The sequence below is a fragment of the Xiphophorus hellerii genome, chromosome 3 (assembly GCF_003331165.1).
Source record: "Xiphophorus hellerii strain 12219 chromosome 3, Xiphophorus_hellerii-4.1, whole genome shotgun sequence".
Taxonomy (NCBI): Eukaryota; Metazoa; Chordata; class Actinopteri; order Cyprinodontiformes; family Poeciliidae; genus Xiphophorus; species Xiphophorus hellerii.
Window position 1 is genome coordinate 16,092,164 of NC_045674.1, and position 18,412 is coordinate 16,110,575.

The window sequence follows — 18,412 nt, forward strand, 5'->3', positions numbered from 1 at the left end:
GCAGGTGAATCTCAATATTTCACCAGACAGTTACTATTTATTTTTCTAAATCAGTTTGAAACAGTGAAACTCATATATATCATAGATTCATTCCTCAGAGTGATATATTTCAAGCATTTATTTCTGTTAATTTTGATAATTGTGGCCTATGTTTGTATAAAAACTGAGATAAATGTTATCAGAAAATCTTAATATTGTATAGAACCAATTGTGCGTTTTTTCACATTCTGCTATTATCTACTGCAATGATGGTCCAGTACTAATAGCTGTTATAATAAAGTAATTTGTATTAAAACTATAAAACTAGAGGCTGAAGTCTAAACTGCTTAAATTGAAGAGAACTTTGATCCTGGATGGTTTAAATGAACATGTGATAGTGTTTTTTTTAAAGTGGGATTTTCTCAGTGTAGTTTTAAGTTAGCATTAAAAAAGCTGTTTTTTGTAATTGTAAAATCTAGACTGGATGATCAAGACATTTTAGGTCTTAGCTGTTTTCGAAGGCTAAAGTTGAAGAGTCAAGCTTATGTTTAATGTTTCAGTCTGTATTTAGGGATTCCTGATCAACGGGTATTGAAACCTTACAGCCAATAAACACCATCCATCCATTTTCTAACACCCTTGTTCCTAGTGGGGTCGGGAGGGGTGATGGTGCCTCTCCAGCTAATGTTCCGGGCAAGAGGCGGGGTTCACCCTGGACACGTTGCCAGTCTGTCGCAGGGCAACACAGAGACAGGACAAACAACCATGCACACACACACTCACACCTAGGGAGAATTTAGAAAGACCAATCAACCTGACAGTCATGTTTTTGGACTGTGGGAGGAAGGAAGTTCCTGGAGAGAACCCACACGTGCAAAGGGAGAACATGCAAACTCCATGCAGAAAGACCCTGGGCCCAGAATCGAACTGAGGACCTTCTTGCTGCAAGGCAACAGTGCTACCAACTGCACCACTGTGCAGCCCCAATAAACACCAGTGTAACCTTTTTCAGATTTGCACTTGGAAGCTAACAGGAGGTCTTATGGTGGGTTTGTGAGTGATATCATAAACACAAAAACCTACCAAAACACATTTATACCAACTAAACTTTTTACATTTTGCCATGTTACAACCACAGACTTAAGTGTATTTCATTTGGATTTCATGTGACAGACCAACACAAAGTAGTGCAGGACTGTCAAATGGAAGGAAAATAGTGCATTGATTTTAAAGTGATTTTCAAAAAGCCCTAAGGCCTTGTTGGTCTGCTGGTCATCATCATGAATAAACATCATGATGATGTTTATTCACTAGTGTGCTCTAACAAACCTCAATTTGTTTCACTGAAAAGATTTTCAGTGAAATCTTTCACTGAAAAGATTTATTTTTATTGAAATCACCAATCTATGGTTTTCCATAGCTTGGTGATTTCTGAAGGCATTTTTATGGGTATCTGAATAAAGGGGTTTGACTTTAGGACTTTTTTACAAACCATGAATCAAGTTCCTCTCCTTTACAACTATGTTGATCTATCATATAGAATCCAAGTAAAACACATTCAAGTTTGAAGTTGAATCACAAAATGTGATGAAGTTCAAGGGTTGCGAATAGTTTTGCAGGTCACTGTATTTGCATAGAACGCATTTAAAGTTGTAATATAAGCAAGTAACCTACAACTGAGGCCAAAATGAGAATGTACTGAAATAAAAGAGAACGGTTTCATTAATCAGAGGCATTAAGACCCTTTTTTGACATTAACCTTTAGGATCAGAGGTTATTTATCTATTGTTTATGTCATAGAGAAGAGACAACTCATGACTGTGACATGATATGTTTTGCAAATGAGAACATATGTTAGTGTAGCAGCGTCCATGAATTATATGTCTGTAGGTACTGACAGTCAGAATACATTTAATCTACAGTCCTTTGCTTTGAATGTTAATGTTAGTAGACTGCCTGAAGACACGCCGTGAATGGAAAAATAACCCTGATTAAAACTAGGTCCAATACTGTTATGAGATGACAGATCAGCTATAAACCATTGGCACATAATATCCTGAACCTATAGAGACTTTATGAAGTCAGACAAGTCTTAAAAGCTGTCGTATTTTGTTTCATTAGAAACTTGTGTACATCCAATGTCTTTTTGGCTTCATGAACATATAAAACCTATAAGCTTAGATGGTAAAACACTATATTAATGATTAAAAAAAAATAGAAAAGCTTTTGTTTTACCAATTTTTTTTCTCTCCTTGAAACCTGTGTGCTAGGAGCAGACTGATGTTTTCCTGATAATTTTAAATGAAGTTGTTCCCTCCGTTGCTGATGAGCTTTCCTCTCTTCTTGAGTCTTTTCAGCAGACAGGCGGTGATGCCTAAAGCGCCACCCTTCAGAAATCGAACAAAGTTGTCTCCCACCAGCGGACCCATGGCAAACAGCCCTGGCTCCTTGGTGCATTCAAATGTGTAAGGGTTGATGTCGATGGGATTCTGCTTGCAGGAAATCGGCCTTGTCGGATCTTGTCCCAGGTACTGGCCCTGACATTTAAGGAAGAACAAGTTTGGGTTTGTCCCAATCAACACCAAGGCCATTGAGATCTTGAAGGCCTTTAGGGAATTATCCCCTTGTAGCAGACACTTCATGTCAGACTGGAACGACACCACACAGTGTTCGGGGAAACTGGTGTAATTGGGGAAGAGACTGATACTAGAACCTCCAGCAATGCTCCCTGCAGAAAGCTGAGGTTTAGGGCACATTTTGGCACATACTGAAGAGGCAATGCTAACTGCCTGGGGTCTGTTAGAGGAGGACAAGGATGCCACATTGGTACAGGCCTGGGAAGACATCATGTTGTACACTTTGTGGTATTCTGGGTACAGGGTCTTGGGAAGCTGCTTAAAGATGAGGTCTGGATTGTCTATGTTCTTCCGGAAAACATGCAGCACTCTGATGTTGCTGTTAAGCGCACATAGAACTGCATCAGCGGCACTTAGACCAGCACCTACAACTAGAACTGGATCAGAGTTCACATCCAGTTTTCCCTGGCTTACAGCCAAACCCAAGTCTGAGATGCTGTGGAACACAAAAGGTAGATCTTCACCCTCTACACCTAATCTGACTGGAGAATCAGATGCACCAGTGGCCAGGACGACATTCTCAGCAAACAGGGAGAAGGGGACATGAGTGTCGCTCTGTACTTGTCGATAACCCCTGATCTCCCAGAGCGTGCCTCCTCCTCCATTGTTTTCACACTCTTTGCCATTCTCCTCAAAGTGCCCATTCCCACTATCAACCACCCTTTGATCTTCTTGCCCATTTTCCAGACCCTCCTGCTCATGCCCTCTGCAAAGTTTCTGAACAGAGGTCACGTAAGTGTTGTCAACAAAATTCTTCTGCAGACCCTTTAGCTTCACATAGTCTTTGTAGTAGGATGAGATCTCCTCTGGGGTGGCTCTATCACTGGTTACATCTCTAAAGAAGAAGATTTGGACAGTGAGAACATGAGTGCCCAGTGAAACTAAAGCTTGACCCATCAATGTTGTGTGAGGCTCTTTTTACCTTCGTTTCCCATTGGTTAAGTCTCTGTAGTTGACTCCAGGGAGCTCCATCCAGATGCCAAGACTAACAGTCAACATGGAGCCTTCCATTGCCTAAGGAGAGGCAACCAACAGTGTGGTCAAAGCAAAATACTCTGTTGACACAAAACCCAGATACGTTAGAAGGCTTTTGTAGAATAAACTTACATGCCAGGCACCCCCAGGTGTTCCCTTTCCCAAAACAAGATGTGGAATTTGTTGATGCTTGTCTCTCCTCCACTTGAGGACTGGTGGGAACTCATAGCCAAAGTCAGCATTGGGGTGTAGAAGTGTATCAAATAGCACAGCTATGGGATTCCTTGATCGTCCCTCAAGACCTTCACTCAAGTATTTCATATCCTGGATAAAGAACAGAGTCTTTTGACACATCTGAGTTTCATGTATGAAACACCTTGTGTGTGAACATGATTTTTTTTCTACCTGTTCTGTGATAGGGAGGTGCTTGGCCTCCTGCAGCTTCCTGTACAGAATCGGGTTTGGGTGAACAGTTGCAGCGTCCAGGTAGGGCTTGTATCCACTTAGCAAGTAGGACAGACAAATACCTGATGGGCCATTCCCTGCAAACAAATAGTTGGAAAATGTGAGTACGCTGATACAATTAAGATCAAAAGATGAAGAACAAGGTTGACCTGATTAATTTAAGCAATAATTTACCTATGATGACCACGGGGAGGGTAGGTGGATGCTCTTGAGACAGTGTGTTCTCTTCCAGAAGAGGCATGGCTGCAGCCTGGGCCAGAGCCGGCACTGAGAGAAAACAGAAGAAAGATATGAAAAAGGTTCCAGATATTTCTGGACAGATCCATCAAACATTCAACTAAAGGCACAGTCTCATCCATGCTTTGTTTCTCAACTGGGTCTGATTATTTCAACAGGTTTGAACTGGCTTGCTGTTTTTGTCTAACAATGTTGTTGTTATCTTAGATCCTGTCCCCATCCACCATCACCAGCTGACTCAGAGACATACACACTGAGGGAGAGAAAAAAAACTTTATTCATCCGTGGCATTATGCTTCCACACACATCAGTGACCCACCCCGTCTGTCTGGGACTTCAGACACGTGGAAACACCCCGCCAAAACACAACGTGCCCCCTGATTTTCTCCCTGGTGTTCATTGACGTCCATACACACCCCCTGTCTCTTCAGTCATGGCCCGTGGCGTGGCTAGCCTCTATTAACCCTGCTACTGCTCCCCAAACAAAAGGGAGTTCTCGTGGGATTAATGTGGGCCTGTGTCCGTTGTGAGCATGCGCGGTATGAGTTTGTGTGTTACGAGACAGTGCCATTGTGTGCCTGACGGGCAGCAAATCCCCCCTGATCACTTGTCCGACTGGGCCCTAATCCCACTCGGGCTGTTTATGTCTTTGCTGGGTGAGAATGTGGGCCTGGCATGCTGACAGACTGAACCACTGAAAGATAATCCCGCCAAAAATGTACCCACCACAGCAAACAAACACTGCCCTCCTGCTCCACTGTCACACCAACCAAAACACCACCTGTAATGTCTTACAACCTGGAAACTCAGGTCTACATGCAGCCGACAGTTCACCTCTCTCTGTCTCCTTCCTCTTGTCCGACCTATCTGTACACCAACCAGCTGCTTGCGACCATTTATAATAGTTATGAAAGATTTCTTGTTTTTGGTAGTGGAATTGTTTATTATCTGGGACATTGCAGCTCAACAGCATGCAGGGCTGCTGTTTTTACATTTTTTTGGTCAGTTACATTTTTCATGTATAAATGCTAACATCAGGCAAACGTAATCAAAGTAAACATAAAATACAGCTTTCAAAATATTATTTAATTTTTTAGGTTAACAAACATCCAAACCAATCTAGCTCTATGTGAATTAACTGCATCTACAACCAAACCTGATTATTACCAGATCAGTGGAATCAAGAAGTCACTTAATAAAGAAGCCAAAACAACATTTAAAGCACTAAGATTCACTTGCCTTAGTTAAGGTTTTCTAGTCATAATTCAATAATAAGGCTGGTCATAATATTGGCAAACATTTTAATAATTTCCCAATACTTTAGGGAGTTATATGAATGAGACCAAGTGGAACATTTTATAAGGTATGGGTGCCATTACACAGAATTTCAAAGAAAATAAAAATACCAACAGAAAAACATGGTGGTGGAAGTGTGATGGTGTGGGGCTGTTTTGCTGCTTCGGGACCTGGATGACCTTCTGTAATTGATTAAGCCATTATTTTTACTCTCCAGGATGAAATAATCCTGGTCCCACTAGAGAAGAATCTCTGGTCATAAACTCAAAAGTGAGTTTATGACTCTTTTGAGTTTTCGTAAAGTTTTGAGTCTTTTGAGTTTTCCACAAAACTCAAAAGTGAGTTTATGATCATAACCTCTCTTCTGGGTTATGCATCAGTGCAAAGTGCTAAAGCACACTGTCAAGTCCTCCTCTGAATGGCTAAAAACAGACAAAATGAAGGCTTTGAAATGGCCTTGTCAAAGTCTCAATTTGAATTAAGTTAAGATTCTGTGGTGTGAACTTAAATTGGATGCTGGGAAGTCCTCACATCTGACTGAAGTAAAGCACTTCTGCAAAGAAGAGTAGATCAGATTTCCTTCACTGCAATAGTTGTCAGTAACTCTTGATTGCAGCTGTCGTTGGGTTTGTGCACAATTACTTTTTAAACACCAGATTGGTTAGACTAGCATTTTTCTCTAAGGAAATCAAACCATTATTTGAAAATGGCTTTTTGTAATCACTCTAAACAACTTCATCGGACATAAACATTTGCACGATAATCTGAAACATTTAGATATTTGTTAGAAATAAACCAAATCAGAGGAAATGTGTAAAAAAAAAAAAAAATGGAACCAAGAAGCTGATCAGTTTATACTTGCAGTGTTGAAGATATCAGATGCATGTAGTGATCTCACTGGCAGCTTGAATTAAATCAGGTAGACAGGCAGATATATGTAGCTTTTTTGGACAGACTACAGTCCTTCTGCTTTATCTTTCTGAGTCTGAGTAGTAGCAGGGGTTGCATCAAATACCTCAGCCTGAAATAAACCGGAAATGATGCAACAGCTGATTTCCATGCATCATGTGTTTCTAAATGTTGCCTCACAAAAAGACACTTTAGAAATGTTAGCAGCAAATATGTCTATTGTCATTTAATCATATGGCCTGCATGCATTTTTTTGTAAAAAAAAAAATATATATATATATACACTTATTAGGCAAGAATGACTTAAAAGTGCATGTGACAAAAATAAAAAAGGTGGATTCTTGCTTAAGAGCATCACAAAATGAGATGAAAAATGCATGAATGTTAGCCTATTTTGCTTTTTATACTGTTCTTCATCTGACTATCACTTTGGAGTAGTTTTCCACAAAACTAAGCTAGTGAAATTAGATGTCCTATGCTTTGAGTATACATAACAACGTATCAGAGCAATTAGATCATGGGCTTTAGTTAAACCACCTATTTAGTTATGAAATAAAATGTCTCATATTTTTATAGATCAAATTTCTACTATAGGCCCTTAAAATGCCTCATCTCAGCTTGCGGATGAGTAAGAAAATCCGACTAGGACTAAGTTTTAGTAAACCAGGACTAAGTTTGGACTTAGTCCTGGTTTGGACTTAGTCCTGGTTTGGACTGAGTCCAGGAACCAGGAACGGAGCGTTTGAATGTGGATGTTGCTGCATCACAGCCGATCGGATGAAGTGAGTGATGCAGCAGATCGTCCACAGCATCCCCACTAAAACAGGCTCAAACCTCCTGCTGCTCCTCCAGACTCTGTGCAGCTTCAGGTCCAATAAGGAGCACATGCTGCAACCGCCACGTTCCCATCATCATTGCATAATTTAGGTCAGGCTCACATCCATCCGCCACTCTCTGCCCGGAACCAGGAGCTCTTACCGTGCTGAGATTTATCAATCTGTCCCCACTCAGTCGCGTCCAGTTATCACGACCCACGGCAGCCCTTTCCAACCGTATAAATAGACACAGACCGGTGGGAGGATCTATTGCTGTCTGGGGTCTCCTGAATGAGATAATGAGCCAAACCTCTCTCTCGTCATCATACATGCACGCGTAACACACGCTCACCTCGGTGCGGTTAAATCCGACCAGACCCGGCGTGTGCAGGTCCGATCAGCCCGAAAGTTTGAGCTAGACGTTAGATCTTCTCAGTCCTGACAGCGGAGTGTTAAAGAGACAAATAGGGTGATGCGCCTGCTCCTCCACAGCCACATGCGCATCTCGGTGTGCGCGGCGTGAGCGTGAGCGCGTTCACGGAGTGAGATCAGAGCATCTCAGCATCTTCACAGCGCCACCGACACTGCTGCTCACCGCGCAGTTTTTGCTTACAACTCTGTAAAGTGTACAGTGTTGCATCAGTAATCACTCCCCTTGAACATTTTTCACGTTATGCTACGTTACAACGACCAACCAACTATGATATTGCTTTGGGATTTTCATACATCAACACAAAGACGCTCATAGCTGTGAATGGGATTTATTTTTTTTAAATCAGGCAACAAATATCTGTAAATCTGAAATGTGTTATTCTAATACCTCTGCACATTGGAGCAGCACTGTTGTCTTGCAGCTAAAGGTCATGGGTTTGCATGTTCTCACTGTGCATGCATTGATTCTCTCCCACATTTCAAAAAGATGATTGTAATTAGTCTCTAAATCTTCCTAAAGTGTGAGTAAATGTTTGTACATCCTATTTGTCTCGACCTGTGTACCCTGTCTTTTGCCCTTTTTAGGTCGCACCCAGCACCTTCTCTTTCCCAATTACCTCCCTAGTTACATAAATGGATGGACCCCCAAAATATAGTGCAACAAACTAGAATAGAATAATATTTTTGTCTTCAAATGGACAAAAATGTGTCCATTTGAAGACAAAAATGGACATTGCTACAGCAATGTAGCAATGTATCCATTGCTACATTCCACATACATACTCTGTAGCAATGGATAAATTGCTACACAGTAGCAAAAAAAAACATTTAAACAACATGCACGGATAAAACACATACTCAAAACAACCAACGCAACAAGAAGGTAAAAACTAAAGTTTCCTCTTTAAAACTGTTTTTATCGTCTTGCTCACATATGGTCTCTATGGTCTTTCAAATCGATTACTTTCATATGGGCAAGCTTGGTCCTACATTGAATAGTTGTCGCCAAACCAGGATGTGATCCCACAGCATATGATATTTAAAAAGTAAAAAGGTAATAAAAAAAAAAGTAGAGGTAAGAAGCAAGCAGTGTGTTAACATCAACCCCATAAAGTGCCCGTCGTCTTTGAAAGTATAGTCTCTGCTGCAGCTGTAAACACAGAAAGTGGGCTTCCCAACACAGCACACTGTCCATCTGCATCCCTAGGTATTTATAGAGCGATGCTTTTTAAATAGCAGTGTCCTTTATCATGACAGACTCGTGGTCTGAAACATTCCTCTGGTCAGAAACAGAAAGCCTTTATTGTCATGTACAGAAGCCCAACGAGAATACATTTCAGTACATCCCCTACCGAAGAAGACAAAGATCATTTTTGCATCTTTCTGATGTTTAGCAGAAGATAATTAACTAAAAGTTTAAAAGGAATCATATCAAGCCCAGTGTGCTGTCATATTTTCTTCATGGCAGCGGTGATGGTGGCAGCATCATTCTGTGGGTGTCAGGATCTGTGTTTTTCTGTGTTTATTTAGAGTTTTCTGTGTCCTTAAGTCTCTTCGTTGTCCTGTCCTCCCCTTGATTGTTCCCAGGTGTGTCTCGTCTCTGTGATTACCCTCCTGTGTATTTAACTCCACCTGTGTTCCTTGTTCCTCGTCAATGTCTAGTCTGTTCGTCGTCGGTGTGTTTCTGTGCGAGCTGCCGTGTTTCTGGACTTATTTATAATTAAAAATCATCATTTTCATCTGACCTGGGTCCGCTGCGCCTGCCTCACCACCAACACCACACCGCTTCATGACAGAAGGACCCGACCAGGACCGAGTGGTGAGAAAGCAGCTCATGACCCAGCACGACCAAGAGGCATGGTTCCAGCAGCAGTTGGAGTTGGCTCAGCGGGATCTCTACAAGGACGTAGAGATCCTGCCATCTCCGCTGCTGCTGGAGGAGATGGGGTTGGACTCCGACTACACCCTGGCGATTAGCCAACGCCAGACCCTACTAGTCACCACCCCAGAGCCCCCCGGATGCCGCCCCCGCCGTTACCTACGCCCGGGGAGACAGCGACGTGAGCCGCCGGTAGACTCGGCCCCTCATCGCTTTCCGGGAACACTTCCTCCGCTGTCTACCCGGAGACAGCGACGTGAGCCGCCGGTGGACCCGGTCCCTCGTCGCTTTCCGGAGCAGCCCCCTCCGCGGTCAGCCCGGAGACGGCGACGTGAGCCGCCGGCAGACCCGGCCCCTCGTCGCCTTCCGGATCCGCCACCTCCACGGTCAGCCCGGAGACAGCGACGTGAGCCGCCGGTGGACCCGGCCCCTCGTCGCCTACCGGAGCTGTCACCTCCGCTGCCGGTTCCCAGGCTCCGCTCCGGCTCGCCCCCGCAGCCGGTTCCAAGGCTTCGCTGCGGCTCGCCCCCGCAGCCGTTTCCAAGGCTTCGCTGCGGCTCGCCCCCGCAGCCGTTGCCAAGGCTTCGCTGCGGCTCGCCCCCGCAGCCGTTGCCAAGGCTTCGCTGCGGCTCGCCCCCGCAGCCGTTGCCAAGGCTTCGCTGCGGCTCGCCCACGCAACCGGTTCCCAGGCTTCGCTGCGGCTCGCCCCCGCAGCCGGTTCCCAGGCTCCGCTCCGGCTCGCCCCCGCAGCCGGCCCCGAGGCTCCGCTCCGGCTCACCTCCAGCCGGCGCACCCGAGGCCGAATCAGCCGGCGTTCCAGCCGGCGCACCCGAGGCCGAATCAGCCGGCGTTCCAGCCGGCGCACCCGAGGCCGAATCAGCCGGCGTTCCAGCCGGCGCACCCGAGGCCGAATCAGCCGGCGTTCCAGCCGGCGCACCTTCCGAGACTCCCAGTGTTCCTTCCGAGACTCCCAGTGTTCCTTCCGAGACTCCCAGTGTTCCTTCCGAGACCCAGACTCCCTGCGTTCCTCCAGAGACTCCCAGTGTTCCTTCCGAGACCCAGACTCCCTGCGTTCCTCCAGAGACTCCCAGTGTTCCTTCCGAGACCCAGACCCCCTGCGTTCCTTCCGAGACTCCCTGTGTTCCGACTCAGACTCCCTGCGTTCCGACTCTGACTCCCTGCGTTCCTCCAGAGACTCTCTGCGTTCCACCCGAGACCGAGACCCTCTGCGTTCCGACCGAGACCCTCTGCGTTCCACCTGAGACCGAGACCCTCTGCGTTCCACCTGAGACCGAGACCCTCTGCGTTCCACCCGAGACCCTGACCTTCTGCGTTCCACCCGAGACCGAGACTCCCAGCGTTCCACCCGAGACTCAGACCCCCACCGTTCCGACCGAGACCCCTTGTGCTCCGACCGAGACCCCCTGTGCTCCACCAGAGACCCTACCTCGGGGGGCTCGTCATCGCCGTCTGTGGGCGGCCCCCGGGGCTCATCATCGCCACCTCCAGGGCCGCGGACGGCTGCTGGACCGCCTCCTGGGGTCCCGCCTCTGGGGTTCCCGCCTCCAGCACCGCGGACGGCCGCCGGACCCCCTCCGTGGTTCCCGCCTCTGTGGTTCCCGCCTCCAGCGCCGCGGACGACCGCCGGACCGCCTCCGTGGTTCCCGCCGCCGCGGACGACCGCCAGACCACCTCCGTGGTTCCCGCCTCCTTTGCCTCCGCCCACCCTGTGGGTAGTTTTTTGTTGTTTTTGGACTCTTGGCCCTCCCGGTGTTTCCGCCCACAACGGTGGGTTGTTTTGTGTTTTTCTGGACTCTGGCCCGCCGTCCAGCGCCCCTCCACCCACCCTTGTTGTGTTTTTGTTTTGTGGGCTCTGGTAGCCGCCCTTGAGGGGGGGGTACTGTCAGGATCTGTGTTTTTCTGTGTTTATTTAGAGTTTTCTGTGTCCTTAAGTCTCTTCGTTGTCCTGTCCTCCCCTTGATTGTTCCCAGGTGTGTCTCGTCTCTGTGATTACCCTCCTGTGTATTTAACTCCACCTGTGTTCCTTGTTCCTCGTCAATGTCTAGTCTGTTCGTCGTCGGTGTGTTTCTGTGCGAGCTGCCGTGTTTCTGGACTTATTTATAATTAAAAATCATCATTTTCATCTGACCTGGGTCCGCTGCGCCTGCCTCACCACCAACACCACACCGCTTCATGACAGTGGGGATATTTCTCTTAATCAGGAATTGAGTAAAAGATTAGTTATAGGAACATTGTGCTAAATACAGGGAAATCCTGGAAAATAATCTTTAGCATAATGCAAAATAGTTGAAACTGGGGCATAAGTTCACCTTTTATCAAGATGACTAAACTTACAGCCAGAGCTACAGATTCAGTGAAATGTGATAGCACGATCAAGTCAATTAAGACTATGATTAAGAATCTGTGGCAAAACTTGAAAATGCCAGTTTAGTTGAAGAAATCAGAACCATTTTCTTCAAAGTTGTACATGCATTTGGCTTAATCACAAACAGAATGTATTTTAAATGTATATTAAATATTTTGATATTGTTTACTAGTCAATATGATCTAAGAATATTTACAATAATAATCACCTAAGAAACATTTAATGTTCTCTGTTTATGTCACATGATGGACTGCTGGTATTTCAGAATGATTTTTTGATATTACAAGGTTAATCCTAAATCTACTGCACACATCTTTTACCTTCCACTTTTAAGCATTCTTATTGTTTTTTATTTGTTTGGTTGGTTGTTTTTATTACTAATTTTGTACTATCAGACACTAGTGCTACTTGAACCAGCATATGCCCAAGTTACCTTGCGATTTCATAAAATACTTATTTGCCTCATAAAGTTATACAACGTGTATTTGCCTGCCGTATACTGGCACAAACCAGAGAAGCATAATATATATATATATGCATCATTGTGCTGTGACTGTTTTATAAGGGGCTAATTACGACTATGGCTCCAGAAATATTAAACAGATCTGTTTCAGAGCTGCGACCTCAGGCAGATAAACAATACATGCATAAAGATTGGTAAAACTATGGCGCCAATGTTTCATTATCAAATGGCTCCTGTATATAATCTGAATAATTAAAAAATGTCTTGTTTTCTCTATAATAGAGACGCATGTATCCCTAGCAGCAAATGGAAAGCCAGTTATACCACAAAGTCCCGCCTCTTCATCACTTCAACCAATCAGTAGGGAGTATTTATCACTTCCGGTTGTTTTCAATACACCAAAGACACATGTCTGCTAATAGCTAGCGGTGGTGATAAACGAGAAAAGCGGACATAAAAGTCTCTGATAATGGTCCACATCAGTAGAATTTGTTTCCGCAAGGTAAATAAATTCGTCAACCTGTTTGTTTTCAACACGACTTATCGGTTTTAAACAGTTTCACATTAGCGGTCAAGCTAGCAGTCAGCGCAAAAATGGTGTTATTGCAGCATTAAAGTAAAATATATCACAGTTTCTGATGTTTGATTACATTTTGCTAAATTTATTGTATTTGTTATGAAGAAAAAAAGTCACTCTAAGGATTAAATCTTTTGTAATTTAGGATTATCCAGTTCTTGCGGTTAAATTGCCATTTTTATTTTCTTGGACAGTATTTCGGCTACAAAATGTAAAAAATGCTAAATGAAAGTATACAGCATCAAAGCAGCCCATTATCAAATATTATTGTGTAGTGATCACCTTTACAGTGCCTTTCTTTTTTCTGCTTAAGGCACGGCTCTTGAACATTTTCATATTATGGACTTGGCTTGGATTTTATTTAACATTTTTCTATGTGCTGCCTTGTGTTGGTTTATTAAGTCATGTCAAAGCAAAAATATATTGGACTTTATATAATTACAACTTAGTCATACAATAAGCTGAGGAAAAAGGAAAATCTGCCAGTTTTAGTTGTAAAATGATATTAACATCAAGAACTAGAGCACATATCTTATATTTCTTTTGTTTCTTTTATTTATTTATTTTTTTACCATTTAGATTATAAGATGTTCAGTAATATCTAGTAGTATTTTTTAAAAAGTGCTTTAGTTCAAGATCCAAAAGTGGATTTACAATCATTTTAGGTAATGCAGGTGTAAAGCCATGTGTAAATGTGCTACACTACCTAAAAGTAGTGAGCTTACCGTCAAATCTGACTTGTGTTTTTAACGTTTCTATACAGTATGGAAACTTTGTGGACAACCTCCGCCTGTACGTACGTGGAGGCACCGGCGGGATGGCTCTGCCTCGCCTTGGAGGACATGGAGGAAACGGAGGAAACGTTTGGGTGGTGGCGACAAAGAACACGACTTTAAAGAAGATCAAGGACAAATACCCGTTAAAACGGTTCGTAGGGGGATCAGGAGCCAACAGCAGGTTGGTGTCTGCAAACACAACCTTGTTTTAAAATTCGATTCTTACTTACATATATGTGTTCCATCTATCAGACATCACTGAACGCTTTTGTTGGTATTTGATTTTCTTATGTCAGTGTTCGAGCTCTGAAGGGAGACAAAGGAAAGGATGAGGAAATCCTAGCACCCGTTGGTATCACTGTCACCGCTGATGACGGCAGAATACTTGGTGTGTGAGAAGTCCGTTTTATGTCAATAATTTAATTTCATGCAAAATGTTTTTTTGGCAAAACTTTTTTTTCTCATCAATTCTTTCACAAGGCGAACTGAATGCTGAGGGTGATCGGGTGCTGGTGGCTAAAGGAGGATCTGGAGGGACACCCTACTCTTCCTTCGAGCCCAAGAAAGGCCAGGTCAAACACATACGTCTGGACCTGAAGCTCATCGCTGACCTGGGCCTCGTAGGGTGAGACAATAACAAGTATACGTTACCTTACAAAAGGGTTCACATCTCTCGAACTTTTTTGTTAAATTGCATTGTATTCACAGTAAAAAGTCTGGTGTGATTATGCCTAAGCATAATGTTCTGTGCATGCTGCAGATGTATGGAGCAAAATTCATGACAATTCCTCTGTAATCCGTTTGTTAGAGGCTGCAAAAGACTTGATATGGCAGCAGTGGTTCACCTTTCATCGGGACAGCTTCCACTTTACAATTATGATCTAGTTCTTGTTTGGTCTATTGCTTAAAATCCCAGTGGAATAAATCGTTGTAGCTTGACTTAAAAAAAAAATGAAACAAAACAGACTTTGATGCTGGATGTATGCTGACTATGTTTTGCTAAATTCTCATCAGGTTCCCAAATGCAGGAAAGTCATCTCTCCTCACAGCCTTGTCAAACGCCACACCTCAGATTGCCAACTACGCTTGTAAGAATAAAGCAGTTTCAAGCTCAGTACATCTCACATATTTTTCTTTTATTTCTAAAGTCCTTTATTATTTCTCTTACAGTCACAACTTTGAGGCCTGAGATCGGCAAGGTAGCCTATCCAGATTACAAGCAAGTATGTGAACGCTAACTAGAACCTAATGTGTGTTTTAAAGTTTCCCTAATTGTTTGTTTTTATTTTTGCAGATCTCAATTGCAGATCTGCCGGGACTCATTGAAGGGGCTCACCTGAACAGAGGCATGGGCCACAAGTTCCTAAAGCACGTAGAAAGGACCAAGCACCTGCTGTTTGTTGTATGTAGAAGCAGAAATAATGAGCAGAAATAATGTTCCACATATGTAAATGTGTCAGAATGTGGTCAGTGTAAGTAGCTGAAGTCAGCCAGGGTTTACTGTAAGATGCTCTGTGCTCTTGCAGGTGGATGTTGGTGGTTTCCAGCTGGCCAGTAAAACACCCTTTAGATCTGCCTTTGAAGCGGTGCAACTTCTTACCAAGGTGAGTCTGATGCTGCAAGGCGTTTTGATATTTTTATTATAAAATCCTACTCTTACTGCTGCCAGGTCCAAAATGTTTTTCTTATCAGAGTTCATCCACTGTCTGGAGATTATTAAATTTATTTTTTTCCAGATCTTGATGAATATTTAGTAGTATTTGTTTCCCAACTTTATTCCCTACTCCATCCTCTAATAGCTGTATCTTTCACATCTGTGTGCCTGTCCATCTGTCCGTCCGTCCATCCTGCTTTGGCTGGTTTTATAACTCTGACCTCTTTAGAAATACCTGCCATAAACTCACAGTGACATTTAGGATTTATACATTCAAAAACAGGTTTTCAAACTAGGTTGAGAACTGGAGATTTCAGTCTTTAAACTCTAAAGCTTTTGTGTTAAATCTGTGTTAGAACCTTGAGTGTAACTTTTTGTATGAACTGCTGACATCTTAAGCTTAATTTTACCTCCTTCTGTGTCTCCATCACCTCTCGCTGAAGGAACTGGAGTTGTACAAGGAGGAGCTCGTGTCAAAACCTGCATTACTGGTGGTAAATAAAATGGACTTGCCTGAAGCTGAGGACAAGCTGGAAGAACTCAAAGAGCAACTTCAAAACCCAGAGGGTAAGTTAGTGTGTTAGAGTGTTGACCACTGTTAGATGTTAAATGTTAATCGAAATACCGCAACACAATTACCCAGAATTCCCTAAACAGCTAAGTATGTTTTTGTTGGAGCAGGTTTCAGGATGTAGTGACATCGTGTGGAAAAAAACACTGATTTTAACTCGGTGAAATCTTACATTTCAGTATTTTAAATATGGAAGCCTCTGAAAAACAAACTGTCTTTTGTATGATTGTGACTAGAATATTTGCATAGATGAATTAGACTGTTTATATTATAGCTTGTATTAAAAATTTGATATGAACCAGATTAAGACCTTTAAATTTGCCTTTTGTTATTCTCTGCCATTCAGAGTTCACCGATTTACTGCCAGATGATATGATCCCAAAGAGTTTCATAACATTCAGACATGTGGTTCCTATTTCCGCCCTCAATGGGTTTGGTGTCGACCATCTGAAGAGTTGCATTCGACTCTCGCTGGATGAGTACGCCGCCATGGAAACGAGCGCCATGCATCAGGAGAAGCTGCAAGCACTGAGGCAACAATCTCACGAATGTTTTAGAAACGAGGACAAAATCTCACTGTCAAGTGGCGTCGGCAGGACTCAGTGAGCGACGTCTGGAGTTCTGTCAGTTGAAACAAAGCGAGGTGGAAAGATCTCACTTTGGAGAAACGCAGGAGCGAGAAAAACTGCTCAGCATCTTCGATGGAGGAAATGTTGCATACATGTCTGAAATATTGACCTGCTCCTTTTGACTTTCTACATAGGATAAGGAACATCTTTTCTGCTTCATCCAGACGTTCACAAAGATTAAGATCATTAATCTTAATGATTTTAATCATTAAGATCATTAATGATCATGTTCATTATTGTGTGAACTTTAAAGCTGCTTTGATAACATGTCAACATGCAGCATTAAAAAGTGTGAAAATGTAGAGTTAAAATAAATATTCAAGTTTGGTCGAGTTTGATTGATTCTAAAAAACTGAGAATTGTGTTTGAATGAAAGTTTTATTTTATATTAAATATATTACAATACTTAATGATTAAGAGAGAAAAAAATAAGTGGGCTGATTTTTGCATCAATAGTCTGTACAGCACACAAGTAAAAATAAAGATAATTAAAAAAAGAACAACTGCAGTGTTCCTGGAGTCGAGGGCCTACGAGTCTGGCCGAACTGGAGCCCACCGAAGTAGTCGGCCTGCTCAAGTACGCAAATACATTCAAAGTTTCCGGCCAGAAACGGAGTCCACAGCTCATCTGGAGGGTGGACACTGTGTCCTGTTTGGACTGGTAAGTCCAGCTGTTTGTGCAAGCTGAATCCAGACAGGTTTGACGGAGGCGTTCCTCGCAGGCTGCGCTCCGAGGGTTGTGCAGTGCAAATCCAGGACACCAGAACGAATGCCTTCATCGAACACAGTATTATTGTGTTAAAACGTCACTCAGCAGCTCTAGAAATGATGCTCGCCTCAGGAAAAATGAGAGGAGCAGAACTCTAGAGCAAAGAAAGAAAAAATACAATAAAGCACTTATTACCAGTCGAATGGTTGCTGTACATAATACCAGGGTTCCTACACCGTCTTGGAAAAGTTTGGAATATAAATGTATTATTTTCCTTATCTGGATAAGTTAGGAAAAATAAAACGGTATGGAAAAGTTCACAGCTATATTCGTTGTTTGATCTGTGAAAAAATAAAATTTTAACTTCTTGAAAAATAAGTTCATTTTTACAATGTCTTAATTTTTGTTTTATCCCAGATTTGCCAAATCACAACTCAAGTTTTGACTTTGAGTTACTGACAGAGAAATTATGTATGAAAACATTTAGAAATCAAAAGGGCAATTTCCCAGTGCTGTTTTAGCCACTAAATCCTCTTCAGTCAGGATTTTAAACAACTGGTGGTTCTTACACTTTCTCTATCTTATGCATTTCCCTTTACATATTTATTCTGTTTTGTGCCTCACCTTTTAGATAACATTTAATAGCGACAAAGATAATTTGAGTAAATGCAAAAGGTTTTGAACTGATGGTTTTATTTGTTAAGGGAGGAAAACTATCCAAACCAACCTGGACCTGCGTGAAATTAAATCTACTCCACAGTAAGACTGATTGCCAATTATCAGAAAATATTCTGAAGCCAGTTGTTGCTGCCAATTGTAGCACAACCAGTTATTAGGTTCAGGGGATAATTACTTTTTCAAATAGAGCCAGGTTGGTTTGGAAAGATTTTTTTTTTCAATAAATATAATTTTTCTTGAAAACTGCACTTTTTAAATTATTGAAATTATCTTTCTCTGAAGTTAAACATTCTAAACATTTTTGAGGGACACAAAAAGATAAAGCCGAAGAAATCTGTAAGGGGGT

At 42.8% G+C, this 18,412-nt stretch overlaps 2 protein-coding genes across 4 annotated transcripts; one reads left to right on the forward strand and one right to left on the reverse strand.

Annotated features, from left to right (window-relative positions):
* Positions 1 to 1,595: 1,595 nt before the first annotated feature.
* On the reverse strand, positions 1,596 to 7,896 carry osgin2 (oxidative stress induced growth inhibitor family member 2). 3 transcript variants are annotated; one of them, XM_032554486.1, is made up of 6 exons: positions 7,665 to 7,896; positions 4,230 to 4,322; positions 3,996 to 4,132; positions 3,723 to 3,914; positions 3,538 to 3,629; positions 1,596 to 3,450 (listed from the first exon to the last, which is right to left on the reverse strand). In XM_032554486.1, the coding sequence occupies exons 2-6, from the start codon at positions 4,294 to 4,296 to the stop codon at positions 2,277 to 2,279; spliced, it is 1,662 nt and encodes a 553-aa protein (XP_032410377.1). In that variant the 5' UTR covers positions 4,297 to 4,322; positions 7,665 to 7,896; the 3' UTR covers positions 1,596 to 2,276. The 3 variants fall into 3 exon arrangements, with proteins under 3 accessions (XP_032410377.1, XP_032410381.1, XP_032410370.1); XM_032554490.1 differs by lacking the exon at positions 7,665 to 7,896 and adding an exon at positions 7,476 to 7,645; XM_032554479.1 differs by lacking the exon at positions 7,665 to 7,896 and adding an exon at positions 6,447 to 6,727.
* Positions 7,897 to 12,853: 4,957 nt separating this feature from the next.
* gtpbp10 (GTP-binding protein 10 (putative)) lies at positions 12,854 to 16,865 on the forward strand. The gene is made up of 10 exons (XM_032557616.1): positions 12,854 to 12,974; positions 13,813 to 14,006; positions 14,122 to 14,213; positions 14,306 to 14,450; positions 14,840 to 14,913; positions 14,996 to 15,048; positions 15,120 to 15,227; positions 15,352 to 15,429; positions 15,923 to 16,046; positions 16,397 to 16,865. The coding sequence occupies exons 1-10, from the start codon at positions 12,942 to 12,944 to the stop codon at positions 16,654 to 16,656; spliced, it is 1,161 nt and encodes a 386-aa protein (XP_032413507.1). The 5' UTR covers positions 12,854 to 12,941; the 3' UTR covers positions 16,657 to 16,865.
* Positions 16,866 to 18,412: the final 1,547 nt, after the last annotated feature.

Excerpts from the sequence above, each read along its gene's own strand:
- osgin2 (XM_032554479.1), bottom strand. Across the intron at positions 4,133-4,229 it reads CCTCCCCGTGGTCATCATAG|GGAATGGCCCATCAGGTATT; the intron begins GTAAATTATTGC and ends ATTTGTTTGCAG. Across the intron at positions 3,630-3,722 it reads CACCTGGGGGTGCCTGGCAT|GCAATGGAAGGCTCCATGTT; the intron begins GTAAGTTTATTC and ends GCCTCTCCTTAG.
- gtpbp10 (XM_032557616.1), top strand. The coding sequence starts at position 12,942 with ATGGTCCACATCAGTAGAATTTGTTTCCGCAAG. Across the intron at positions 14,914-14,995 it reads TCAGATTGCCAACTACGCTT|TCACAACTTTGAGGCCTGAG; the intron begins GTAAGAATAAAG and ends TTTCTCTTACAG. Across the intron at positions 16,047-16,396 it reads GCAACTTCAAAACCCAGAGG|AGTTCACCGATTTACTGCCA; the intron begins GTAAGTTAGTGT and ends TCTGCCATTCAG.